Genomic DNA, 14,292 nt, shown 5'->3' with positions numbered 1-14,292 from the left:
CCTAGAAATACCTCATTATTAGGAGTCACACATTTCATTAAACATATGCATTTCACCTTTTCCACTTCCTGACCTGTCAACAATAGAAACAGGTATACACTCTTTTTGCTAAAGCATATTCCAGTTACTGGGAAAAAAGAGTGAATAGAATGAACAATGTAATCAACCGAGATATACAGAGTACCTTCGAGACTTGACCTCCTCACACCACACCTCCTGCACATTCCCACCAAGAAATGGCTGGAATTCACCTTGCTGCATATGATTAGCCCAGAACATCAATTTGGAGAGAGGATGAGAGAGTTGGAGTGATTCAATACCCTTCATTGTACCAAATTTGCCTATGAAGTCCCTAAAAGCTTCTATTTTAACTTTCATCAGGAACTCTGCTCACCACCAAATCATTTAAAAGCAATTATTTAATGCTAGACTTTTACCTCAAAAACTTCTTCATCCAGAATTCTGGTTCCAAAGACGGTGATGCCTTTGGTATCAACAATTGCTCGGTCACTCCTGTCGAGTGGTTTTGTGGTTTTCTTTTTACAGTCAACAATCATGGTAACACTTTTCTTCTCCACGCTGATAGCTACTCGATGCCACCTAGCAAAAGAAGACAGCTCTTCCGTAAACTGTTTTTAAAAATAGACATAAATTCAGAGTTCCAAAGCAAGAAAAAATTATTACAAGTTGTAAGCCAATCAAAAATTGCACCTACTACAGTTCTACACATCGGGACTAATTTTCTTTTCATATTTTATCTTCTCATTTTAAGAACTAACACTTCCTTTGATGGTTTATTTTAGAAAGGGCTGTAAATAGCTAGCATATAAAATAAAAATAGAACAGGACTAAAAACTAAGTAAAAAATGCTTGCACAGAACTGAATGGAGCAGCATTTAAGTCCCAGTCCAGCAAACACCTAAGTATGTGCTTAACTTCAAGCACTTATGGCCTGATCCAGCTCTCACTGAAGTTAAGGAAAAGATTCCCATGGATTTACATGACTATGTGTGTTGATGGATCAGAACCTTACTGCAAAAGTAATGCATAAAACAGACATCTATAATAAATAGGTTGGGTAGTTCAAATGACTGAATATCTGATGTGCTTACTAGAAAAGCAAAAGCCAATCAGATTTTGAAATTAATAAAATTGAATTTAGTATTTTATTTGTTAAAGTCAATCCATAATCCATGCAAGACAGCATAATTCAACATCCTGAAATTATATAATTAAGTAATTTGGGAATCTCCCCCCCCCCCAAAAAAAAAAAGTTCTATATATGTAAAATTGCTGCAAGGAGACCGAAGAAATTATCTCCCTCTCTCAAACTATGTGATACTTACAGATTTGTGTACTCTATCAAGCCCATACAATACTGTCTCCTGAAGTGCTGCTTTAGGCACAAGGAGTCTGACACAAAGCCCACTGATGTCACTGGAAAGACTCCCATTGACTTTAATGGGTTTGGATCAAGTCCAGGTTGCCTTTCTCTGAATTCTTGCCTGTCTAAGAACTTCAGTGTGTTCAGATTAGTGCTAAATAAACTGTTTACAATACTTCATTAGATTAATTAACTCCCTTTCTGTTCATGAATGATCTGAGAACAGACTTTATTTTTTGTGAATTTGTTTGTTATTCAAAATTATTTGAGGAAAGATTGAAATATATTTGCACGAGCCAATGAGTTGCTTATGAATGACTCGCTATTGTTAATGCTTTGCTAGTCACAATTCGCTCTTTGTACTCTATGATTGGTCACCTAAGCCACATGGCCGGCCTCCCTGTTTGGATGACTCCCAAATGTAGAAAGAACTTTCAAGATGGAGGCACAAAAACTTTGAGCATTAATACTTGTGAAAATGCTTTTGCAGTATTTGACCAGTTTTAGCATATACTGCACAGCACTTTGTTATCATGACAAAAGACATGCATTAGTTTAGTGAGACTGTTTGCAATGACAAGCTAAATACCTGAGTATCAGAGAATCTTTACTTATGACATGGAGTGAGTAAAGCACAGCATCTCTGATTTGCAAAGGCAAGAAGTGTCAGAGAAAATATGTGCTGTTAATGAGATGCAAGATGAGTACCAGAATTATATAATCTTGGCTGGCATTTACAGCCATGAAGGGTGTCCAAATCAGAGAAATGGCATGGATCATTTTTAAAGGGCTTTTATATATCAAAGGGAACACCCTGAAGCAATGGAATCTTACTGGTTACCAGTTCCACAGAGCCAGAACTCGAATTCTGTGTTTACTCTGGAACTTACTTAAACATTATAATTTTAAAAGTAAATGGTCTGGCTGTCCTCAGGCTCACTTGACTGTGTAAACTTTTTTAATTACATTTAAATTTTAAGACAAAACATAGCTCATTGTTGCACTACGTTCTATGTGGGATAGCTGAGTCTGAAGCATAATATCGGCCAACCACCCCAAGACCTGCAGGGGCCAAAAGCAGGGAAGAGGCCACTCACTTAGTCCCCACAAGGGAAGGATTGCCTCAAATCACTCTGCATCTACCTTTTGGTGAATTCAAAAGTAGTATCCACTCTCTGTTGGGAGCATGCAAGCTAGCCCTTTAAACCAACTCTGAGTGAAGCTCATTTGATTTCTTTGTTTTTATCAGAACCTCAACACGTTAGGAGAAATTCTGGTTCTACTGAAGTCAACAGAAAAACACTAGTGGGGACAGGATTTTACCCCTTGTTTGTTATATAGAGAAACAAAATGAAAATGGCCTGCTGCTTCAGTTTTCCTGCTGCTGAGGGGAACACATAACAGTTTTTTGAGCCTTATGAAGTGGTATTGTGCAGTAACATGGAAGCTAGTACACAATTTAACTTTTCCTTTGGTCTTTCATGTTATTCTTCAGTAACTTATAACCCTTAGTCTTGTCATTATATGTGAATTTATTTGTCCTCCAGCCTGCAACATTCTTTCCTTTCCTGTGTTTAACAAAAACTTCAATCTGTATATCTCCGAAAAATGCAGCTGCCGTTCCTGCACTGTAGCATAATAAATAAAAATGCTTTTAAAAGGATGAATGCTCCTTTAATATAATTAGAGTTAGTGTCAGGGGGCCTTTAAAAATAACAATAATGGTCATGAAAGGTGCTAAACTGACATTCTCAGAGCCTGAATTGTCTTATTTATCCAAATAACTGGTACAGCAGCTCAGCAGCAATGTAAACTATGCCACATTGCCCTACTAACATGCCTTCACTCTGACTCGGGCAACCTCCTCCTGGCAGAGCAGGGTAAGACTGGGTGCCGGGTGCATGTTTGTGTAGGCGGGAGGCAAGTGAAGGTAACTTTCCACTGGCACTGTCCCCGGTTGCCTATTGAGCTGAGGGTGACTTCATGGGCCAAGAACAAGATGTCTTCATAGCTTCATATTGTTCACTTAAGTTTTCATTTCTATGAGTGCTCCCTTGCTTTTGAATCATGGGAAAGGACAAATGGGAGCACATAGCTGTACTTGTTTGTATTCTTGTATTCTGCGGGAAGCTGGAACTAAGTTCTCCTGCAAAGGGACCTTAGATTCTGTGGTACCGTAGTGCAGCCAGCGGACAATTCTGTAACTGATTCATTTAACTTTACAAATATGCTATGTGAAGGAACATTAGTCCACACAGTAGTTCCAGTGTTGTAAATTTTTATATTAAAATTGATTTATTATACACTTACTTTCCATCAGCAATGTTGATTGTCCTAAAAAGAGGATAATCTTCTGGGGCAGGTTTTCCATACTGATCTTCAAACAGGAAGACTGGGGATCTACCAACTTCCACACCTAGTTGCTGAATACCCTGTTCATTGTAGACAGAGAAAAGGAAGGACTGGATCCCCTTTTTAGGTTTTACTGTAATTAATACTGAAAAGTCTTCAGGAAAGTTTCCACCTGAGAAGAAAATTACAAATGTAGTCACAAATCTGGAAAAGATAGAACCTTTTTGTGGATAGTTATGCTTTACTATTAATTGAGAGATTCTACTTTTCTGTTTTTCCTCCAACATAAATGTGATAAAAATTCTGATTACAAGAAAATTTCTCTCTTCAAACCTTTGTCTTTATACTTTCTTGTCTTCCCATTCTCACTTTACTTCCGAAAAGTTTTACCTGAAGACATCTTAAAAGCTTGAACTATAAAATCATTGTGCATTTATGTAGATGTAACACAATATATACAAGAGAGGTGGCAGTTCTGTATTAATTCCTTTTCTATCTTCATCTTCTTGAGAAAGGGAGCAGAAATTACTCTAGTTTATAACTGCACATTGTAATTTCAACAGACAAAAAGACTATTGGTATTATTGGAAATATGTTATCAGACACCTTGCATTTCCCAGTGGTCACTCAAATAGTTCCCACCATTTCGATTATGTATTTCCATTGTTTCCAATATGTATCTTAAATAAGGGTCATATGCAGGGGGACCACACATGATTCCATACACCACTTATGTTATTGACACAAGGGTTAACTGAGGCTTATGTGGTCTATAAAGCCATATGCTGGGCCTCTGCCCTGAGATAAATTTAGTACTAACATTTAACCATGGTGCAGATGTTACTTATTAAATTATCTCAGAAATAACTTATTTAAAAACAAAACACATGTCTATTTGTATGTAATAGGAGGTTTGGGCAAAGAAAAAAGTTTTTATTTTCATTTGCTGTCTGACAATTTCTCTTTGAAGTACACACCATAAGTCAATCATTGTTTTAACTTCTACATCCTCAAGAATAAAGCGTGGATGGATACAACTTTTAAATGAGGGAGTGGAAAGGACGGGTGCATGTGATGAAAAAAGTGCCCTGAGATGTTGTGATCATTCTGAGGTTCCTTTTTTTACTGAAAAACACCCTGCCCCATTTTTTTCCACCATCCAAACAGAAAGCAAATGAGCTCTGTGCAAGACATCTCTGTGGGGGTTGATGGGTGGAATTCTCCCTAATCCAGAACTAGGCTCAGAGAACAATGATGTAGCCATTCTTCAGATGCTATGGTGGCCTGTCATAGCTGCTGCAACCCATTACAGAGCTTTTTAACCTGTTGTTCACCAAAGTTTGTCAATTTAGTCAGCATACCCTGGCACATCCCCAAGACTGCCCCCAACCACTCCTTGATATTGTTGTAGAAAGCCTCCATGGATCATTGTTCTACTGCTTTTCACTCATGCAAGGGAGTCAGTGTTTGACCATATAGGCTTACTCACATTGAGGCAATCAGGATATGGAGTCTTAAGAACATAACAATGGCCGTACTGGGTCAGACCAAAGGTCCATCCAGCCCAGTATCCTGTCCACCAACAGTGGCCAATGCCAGGTGCCCCAGAAGGCCTAACAGGTAATGATCTAGTGATCTCTCTCCTGCCATCCATCTCCACCCTCTGACAAACAGAAGCTAGGGACACCATTCCTTACCCATCCTGGCTAATAGCCATTAATGGACTTAACCTCCATGAATTTATCCAGTTCTCTTTTAAACCCTGTTAAAGTCCTAGCCTTCACAACCTCCTCAGGCAAGGAGTTCCACAGGTTGACTGTGCACTGAGTGAAGAAGAACTTCCTTTTCTTTGTTTTAAACCTGCTACCCATTAATTTCATTTGGTGACCCCTAGTTCTTATATTACGGGAACAAGTAAATAACTTTTCCTTATTCACTTTCTCCACACCACTCATGGTTTTATATACCTCTATCATATCTCCCCTTAGTCTCCTCTTTTCCAAGCTGAAAAGTCCTAGCCTCTTTAATCTCTCCTCATATGGGACCCATTCCAAACCCCTAATCATTTTAGTTGTCCTTTTCTGAACCTTTCCTAATGCCAGTATATCTTTTTTGAGATGAGGGGACCACATCTGTACGCAGTATTCAAGATGTGGGCATATCATGAATTTATATAAGGGCAATAAAATATTCTCCATCTTATTCTCTATCCCTTTTTTAATGATTCCTAACATCTCATTTGCTTTTTTGACTGCTGCTGCACACTGCATGGACGTCTTGAGAGAACTATCCACGATGACTCCAAGATCTTTCTCCTGATTAGTTGTAGCTAAATTAGCCCCCATCATATTGTAGATATATTTGGGGTTATTTTTTCCAGTGTGCATTACTTTATATTTATCCACATTACATTTCATTTGCCATTTTGTTGCCCAATCACTTAGTTTTGTGAGATCTTTTTGAAGTTCTTCACAGTCTGCTTTGGTCTTAACTATCTTGAGCAGTTTAGTATCATCTGCAAACTTTGCCACCTCACTGTTTACCCCTTTCTCCAGATCATTTATGAATAAGGTGAATAGGATTGATACTAGGACTGACCCTTGGGGAACACCACTAGTTACCCCTCTCCATTATGAAAATTTACCATTTATTCCTACCCTTTGTTCCCAGTCTTTTAACCAGTTCTCAGTCCATGAAAGGATCTTCCCTCTTATCCCATGACAACTTGATTTACGTAAGAGCCTTTGGTAAGGGACCTTGTCAAAGGCTTTCTGGAAATCTAAGTACACTATGTCCACTGGATCCCCCTAGTCCACATGTTTATTGACGCCCTCAAAGAACTCTAATAGATTAGTAAGACATGATCTCCCTTTACAGAAACCATGCTGACTTTTGCCCAACAATTTATGTTCTTCTATGTGTCTGACAATTTTATTCTTTACTATTTTTTCAACTAATTTCCCCGGTACTGACGTTAGACTTACTGGTCTGTAATTGCCAGGATCACCTCTAGAGCCCTTCTTAAATATTGGCGTTACATTAGCTATCTTCCAGTCACTGGGTACAGTAGCTGATTTAAAGGACAGGTTACAAACCATAGTTAATAGTTCCGCAGTTTCACATTTGAGTTCTTTTAGAACTCTTGGGTGAATGCCATCTGGTCCTGGTGACTTGTTACTGTTAAATGTTTCAGTTAATTCCAAAACCTCCTCTAGTGTCACTACAATCTGTGACAATTCCTCAGATTTATCACCTACAAAAGACGACTCAGGTTTGGGAATCTCCCTAACATCCTCAGCCGTGAAGACTGAAGCAAAGAATTCATTTAGTTTCTCCATGATGACTTTATCATCTTTAAGTGCTCCTTTTGCATCTCAATCATCCAGGGGCCCCACTGGTTGTTTAGCAAGCTTCCTGCTTCTGATGTACTTAAAAAACATTTTGTTATTACCTTTTGAGTTTTTGGCTAGCTGTTCTTCAAACTCCTTTTTGGCTTTTCTTATTACATTTTTACATTTAATTTGGCAGTGTTTATGCTCCTTTCTATTTACCTCACTAGGATTTGACTTCCACTTTTTAAAAGATGCCTTTTTATCTCTCACGGCTTCTTTTACATGGTTAAGCCACGGTAGCTCTTTTTTAGTTCTTTTGCTGTGTTTTTTAATTTGGGGTATACATTTAAGTTGAGCCTCTATTATGGTGTCTTTGAAAAGTGTCCATGCAGCTTCCAGGGATTTCACTCTAGCCACTGTACCTTTTAATTTCTGTTTAACTAACCTCCTCATTTTTGCATAGTTCCCCTTTCTGAAATTAAATGCCACAGTGTCATGCTGTTGAGGTGTTCTTCCCACCACAGGAATGGTAAATGTTATTATATTATGGTCACTATTTCCAAGCGGTCCTGTTATAGTTACCTCTTGGACCAGATCCTGCGCTCCACTCAGGACTAGATCGAGAGTTGCCTCTCCCCTTCTGGGTTCCTGTACCAGCTGCTCCAAGAAGCGGTCATTTAAAGTATCAAGAAATTTTGTCTCTGCATTTCATCCTGAGGTGACATGTACCCAATCAATATGCGGATAACTGAAATCCCCCACTATTATTGAGGTTTTTATTTTGCTAGCCTCTCTCATCTCCCTTAGCATTTCATCATCACTATCACTGTCCTGGTCAGGTGGTCGATAATAGATCCCTACTGTTATATTCTTATTAGAGCATGAAATTACTATCCATAGAGATTCTATGGAACATGTGGATTCATTTAAGATTTTTATTTCATTTGATTCTACATTTTCTTTCACACATAATGCCACTCTCATCCCTCCCGCTCCCCGCCCCACAACCTGTTCTGTCCTTCCAATATATTTTATACCCTGGAATGATTGTGTCCTAGTTGATTGTCCTCACTACACCAGGTTTCTGTGATGCCTATTATATCAATATCCTCCTTTAGCACTCTAGTTCACCCATCTTATTATTTAGACTTCTAGCATTTGTGAACAAACACTTTAAAAACTTGTCACTGTTTATTTGTTTGCCCTTTTCTGATGTGTCAGATTCTTTATGTGAATGTTTCTCATCTGATCTAGCCCACACTTTGTCCTCTTTCATCCCCTCCTCCTGACTAAAACCTAGAGAATCTCTATCAATAGACTCTTCTCTAAGAGAAGTCTCTGTCCAATCCACGTGCGCCTCTGCAGCAATCGGCTTTCCCCCATCTCTTAGTTTAAAAACTGCTCTACAACCCTTTTAATGTTAAGTGCCAGCAGTCTGGATCCACTTTGGTTTAGGTGGAGCCCATCCTTCCTGTATAGGCTCCCCCTATCCCAAAAGTTTCCCCAGTTCCTAAAAAATCTAAACCCCTCCTCTCTACACCATCATCTCATCCACGCATTGAGTCTCTGAAGCTCTGCTTGCCTACCTGACCCTGCGCGTGGAACTGGAAACATTTCTGAGAATGCCACCATAGAGGTCCTGGATTTCAGTCTCTTTCCTAGCAGCCTAAATTTGGCCTCCAGGACGTCTCTCCTACCCTTCCCTATGTCATTGGTACCAACATGTACCACGACTACTGGCTCCTCCCCAGCTCTACATATAAATCTATCTAGACACAGATGACAGAAATGTCATGAGATCAGCAGTTCTTGTGAAATTTCTATGCTTTATTTGCAAAATGTTAGAGTCATAAAGTTTAAGGCCAGGATGAATGTTTCTTGTCTGATCTGGCCCATACTTTGTCTTCTTTCATCCCTTCCTCCTGACTAAAACCTAGAGAATCTCTATCAATAGACTCTCCTCTAAGAGAAGTCTCTGTCCAATATAATATACAGGAGGTCCTCTAGTCTGACCTCCTGTATATTATAGGCCACTAACACCACCGAGTACCTGAACACTAAATTCAACAACCCAAACTAGACCGAAGTATTAGTGTCCACAGGAGACTAAACTATTGTGTCACAGGCAGAACCTGCGAGGGACTGAACACCCCAGACCCCTGCAATGGCAGAGAAATGATTAGATGAGATATACCCAGATAATCCCAACAAGTGATCTGTACTCTGTGCTGCTGAAAAAGGAGCAAAACCCCCACGGTCACTGTCAATCTGACCTTGGGGGGGGGGAATTCCTTTCTGATCTCACACATTATGATCAGTCAGATGCTAAGCACATGACCAAAAACTAGCCAGCTAAACATGTGTGTTTGTGTGTGCGTGTGTGAGAGTGAGAGAGACTGTGCAGTGCCACCTGAGAGCACCAACCCACCTCATCCAGTGTTACATCTCCAGACATCACACAGCCATTTCTGATCCTTCAGAGGAAGCAGACAAAAACAGCATACACTGGAGGCAGCGGAGAATCCTTTCCTGACCCCCTACAGATGACTGGCTGAAGCCCTGAAGCATGACCTTTAGGAATATAAGACATAAAGCAAAAGGGATCCCAGAGCTGCTGAGCCCTGCCCCTCACACCCATAACTTTGTCTTGCATGATCAACTTCTTTATTTCAGTGCCATAGAATATGAACCCTAGGCTGGCTAAACCTACTCCAAATCCAGATCCAAACATTGCCTCTTTGGTCCATGTCTACCCTAAATTAAAAAGTGTGGCAATAAATTCAAAGGTAGGCATTTGTGAGTTAGTTGACTCTAAGGATCTCAGATTTTTTTCCCAGTTTTGATGTTATAGTATTAAAACAAGTGCTCCAGGAACATTCCAGTTCTAGTAAAGCCCACTTATGTTTATAATCCAAAGTTTATAAACATTCATATTTTTCAAAAGTCTTAACATAGGCTCAGTCATCTCACATGTGACAGGAACGCTTTTAAGATTCATTGGAGAGGTTTAATGATATCTGAAAAAATGAAATAAAATTAAAACACAAACAGGAAGGGCTAAAATACCGAAAAATGTTAAATTGTGTAAGAAACTTAGTAGATTTGTTTTAAGGTGAATCTGAATTAAATTATTTATTGAATTAAAAAGCAGAATACGCTTTAATTCATCTCAGCCCGAGGCACAACAAGCACGGAGAGCAGGCCAGTAAACTGGGTGTATATCAGATTTTAAAAAGACAGGTACAAAGCAATACACCTACCATCAGTAGTTTAGAAAATACGCTGCTCCTGTGTGTAAAATTACTGAGACTTTGGGATGAACACTGTGTTTTGTATTAAAGACCCCTGAGAGTGATGACTCAGATCTGTAAAGAGTTAGAGGAAGGGACTTGCATATTACATTATAAGGCTGCATATTAGAAACAAGTATTGGCATTTTTGATTTCTTTATAGCTTCCCTATGAATTTATATTAGATTTTAATTTGCAGGTTACTTTAAGGATTTCTTGATTGCAGAGAGAACATTTGTTGCATGTAATGCAATTTTTTTCTTCTATTAATTAAGTATAAACTGCAGATTGAACATTCATATAAATGATTAAAATGGTCAGGTTTATTTTCCTGAAAATGGTGTTTTTCAGCTAAGAAGATCACTTTATTGTATGAATTCGATCCTCTTTGATTAAGCACATGACCTATACATTGCTATAATTCACTCAGGAAATGTGCTTTCAAGAATGAAAAGAAGGGAGTATTGTTCCTGTAGTTACAGGATGTTATTGGTAGTCAGAATTCCTGAGTTATTTTATTATCTCTGCCACTGCTTTCTTCAACTTTGAGCAAATTACTTTAGGCTATATTCACCATTCACGTCAACTTCAGGGGATATAACTGTGGGCAGAATATGGCCCTTAACCTTTCTGTACTGCAGTCTATAATTCCCTGAATATATATAAGAACGTTTACCTCCATCATAGGGAAGCTAGAAAGCTCCGTATAACTGGAAATAATAGTTGTAGCACATGCTGTAGCTAGGGTTGTATTCCATCTTCTACTCTAACCTCCACTTTTCACTTGCTCTTAACTTTCTCTAATTCCTTTTTTGCCGCAATTTTTGTTTTCAGCCCATAGGTAATTAAAAAAAAACAAAACCCTAAAATCTGATTAAAATGTTTTAGCCATTTCTGAGCATAAACAATATTCCTTTTCTTATATGTTCTGATAAGAATTTTGACATTAGATAGAAACTTCAAAACTGGCTTTCTTTGTAGATCTCAACAAGTCCTTGATTTTTTAACTAAAAAAAAATAAAATAAAAAAACAGGTTTTAAGAAAATCAGTTCACAAGTTTTAAAAGTTTAAACACTGAACTCTAAGTTGGCATTTTGTAAAGGTGGATCTGATTTTTTTAAGATTTATTCAAAATCAGAATGGGTTTATCATTTTGGAGCACTCTGAAGCCGTATTCTTTCGAACAATCTAAACTGCAGTTGCCAGATAGTTTAAGCAGCTCTAAATCTTTAGAGGTCTTAAACAGAAGTTAGCTGCTCTAAGGATTTAAAGTTGTTTAAACTGCTTAAACTACCCACAGATGTAGAAAGCTTAAGAAGATTAAATTTCTTTAAGGGTTAAAAATAGTTTTAAACCATTCAAGCCTGTCCCAGTCCTTAAGTGTTTCAAGTGGTTTATTCAGCTTGTGGACTTTCAAATAAGGATGGCAGAGGTAAGGACAGCAGGGTTCAGGTGTACATAGTTAAGGGTGGCTAGGTTAATCTCTCCAAGCCAAATAGCTCTAGATTTCTGTCCCTCTTTTCTTCCGGGCCCCAGCCTCTTTGATAAACTAAATGTGCCTTCTTCCCCTCCTCACACATTCCCCCAAAAAACCACCAACAAAACCCTGGCACAAATTCAAAATTCAATTACACTGCATACATTTAGTATTTACTTGTCTTGCTTTTCTTATTAAATATGAACCTTAAAGTATTGTAGTTTATCAGTGTAAACAATAAAACATACATAATGTGCAATCTGGCCAAGTTAATGTCATGAGAGACATTTGAAACTGAAATTTCTGATTGCTTGGATGCTCAGACTTATCACTTGCATGAAATCTAGATGTTTGCCTTTTTTAAATAGCAGTAATATTAATAGAAATAATACTACAAAAGAATCAGTACAGTAGTATAGACAGAGTTGATGATTGCTTTCTTATCATATGGTATTACTTTCACTGTTTGGAAAAGAATTTGCACCACTATATTACTGTTACAGGAAATGCTTAGTGTTAACATTTATTTTACTGTCTGCAATAATGGTGCTTTGTGTGCTTTATATTCATCATATTTTAACTTCGTTAGTAAAAGATTTTCAGAATATAATGGGAATCTATGAAGATTTGAGGCTTGATTTGGGATCTTATTCTTAATGGACTTGATCCATTGAAGTCAATAGGGAACTTTATGTTGATTTCAGTGGGTTTTGGATTGGGTGTTTTAAAGTAAAGTTGTGAGTTTACAGATGAAATGACACTATACAGCATACCTTTTAATATTAGGTTGAATAGATGACAGCAAAAGGAAAAAAAGAAAGAACAAATGATTGGGATGAAGGGAGACCAAACAGATAACTTGAAAGGACTTGAACACCTGCCTTGTCTGAACTGTTAATCTGAAAGCGATGTTGAAAATGCTTAAGGCAGGTGGCACTAATTCATCTAGTCTGAGCATGTGTTTTTCAATCAGATAAGACACCGTGGAAAAAATAAACTGTGGAAGCTTTGTGAGGAAGGTCACAAAAATGAGTAGCATTGTTCACCTCAGTACAGTGAGTTTTGTGTATTCTATACTGTACTATGATATGCCCATGTGTTTAGTATTGCATTGAAATGGTGAATGATAAGCAAATTGCTTCTGAGGGGAACCCAGTATCAACATAAACAAATTAAGAATGTGAATCAAGCCTTTCTTATTTACGACAAAGTATCACGCTTACATGCTTAGCTGAAATAGTTATCAAACTTTCTTAATTACTTTTAGATTTCTTGGGCAATTTTATTTAAACAGTAAGAATGGACTGGATAAGTTTTAACAAGGGCAACAATAAAATGATTAGGAAAATCATTATCTGTTGTTCTGTTGTCATTCTTTGAAAATGTAAAAAATATAACGTGGTAATAAGACAGTACAAGAATATAACAATTTATAGTAACTGTATAATATCTTTCAACTTGTGAGTTCAAAGCAGTCTAGAAACATTATGTAATGAAGCCTCAATACCCTCCTGTGAGGCAGGTAAATATTATTATCCTGATTTTTACAAATGCGTAAGCTGAGGCACAGAGACATTAAATGACTCCTTCAAGGTCACACAGTGAACTTCAATATGTAGCTGTTTGTCTCTCTTTGAACCACAGTAGCTAAAAAGATACCCAAACCTAGAGATCAGCTATGATAGTGGATAAAGGGAGCACTGCAACATGTACTTTGGTTTCACTAAAATGTTGGCTATTGATTTGCTCACTTCTTAGTCCTGTTTAAAATCTTTTTTTGTCTTTCCCCTATTATGAAGCACTAAAACATAAATATATACACACCCACTGGGCGCTCTGCTTCTGAAAATTTAACAAAATTCTCTGGGCTAACATGACACATAATGCACAACAGTATTTGCACATGCTCCCTGAAAAAGCCACAGAAGGATTTTTTCTTTTTTTGTCATGGTAAGGGAATTCCAGACCTATTGGATGTTTTCCAAAGATCCCAGAATGAGCGAGCTCACTTTCCGTCCCTAGACAAAGGTAGCAGGTGGACTACACTCTATGAAACTGATCATTGGGGTTGGGGGGCTTGGGAACAGTGGGTCTTATGGAGGGGTTCTCCCACCCAGAAGCGGGACACACCCTACAAGTACCTTCAAATACTGTGCATATCCCCCCACCCAGTCATGACAGAATGAAACACTGACATAATTCTAAGAATGCCATCTCGAAAATACCGCACACTAGAAAGGGTGTCACACTGACACATAATCAGTGCTTTCTGGATCTGCCATGGCATTCCTCACACAGACAGAAAGAAAATTATAGTAAATGGAGTGAAAATCATAGTAGCTCTTTCTATGGTAAGTGTTTAGATGGTGGTCCAGGCACATTCATGTTCACAGAAAGCATTCATTGCACCACATCCCAAGACAAAATTAACACCGATGAGGAAATCCTCACCCCTT

The 14,292-nt window shown here is 38.1% G+C and overlaps 1 protein-coding gene across 1 annotated transcript in view; it reads right to left on the bottom strand.

The window, feature by feature from the left end:
* COL11A1 (collagen type XI alpha 1 chain) overlaps positions 1-14,292 on the bottom strand; it is a 232,216-nt gene that overhangs the window by 194,658 nt on the left and 23,266 nt on the right. Inside the window, exons 3-4 of the mRNA XM_084637779.1 lie at positions 3,695-3,908; positions 438-600 (exon numbers count right to left, since the gene is read on the bottom strand). Of these exons, the coding sequence (XP_084493905.1) occupies positions 438-600; positions 3,695-3,908 (377 nt within the window). The remainder of the gene's footprint in view (positions 1-437; positions 601-3,694; positions 3,909-14,292) is intronic.

The sequence above is a fragment of the Lepidochelys olivacea genome (assembly GCF_965140295.1).
Source record: "Lepidochelys olivacea isolate rLepOli2 genome assembly, chromosome: 8".
Classification (NCBI taxonomy): Eukaryota; Metazoa; Chordata; order Testudines; family Cheloniidae; genus Lepidochelys; species Lepidochelys olivacea.
The sequence above is the reverse complement of the archived record's forward strand: the minus strand, read 5'-3'. Positions and strand labels throughout refer to the sequence as shown.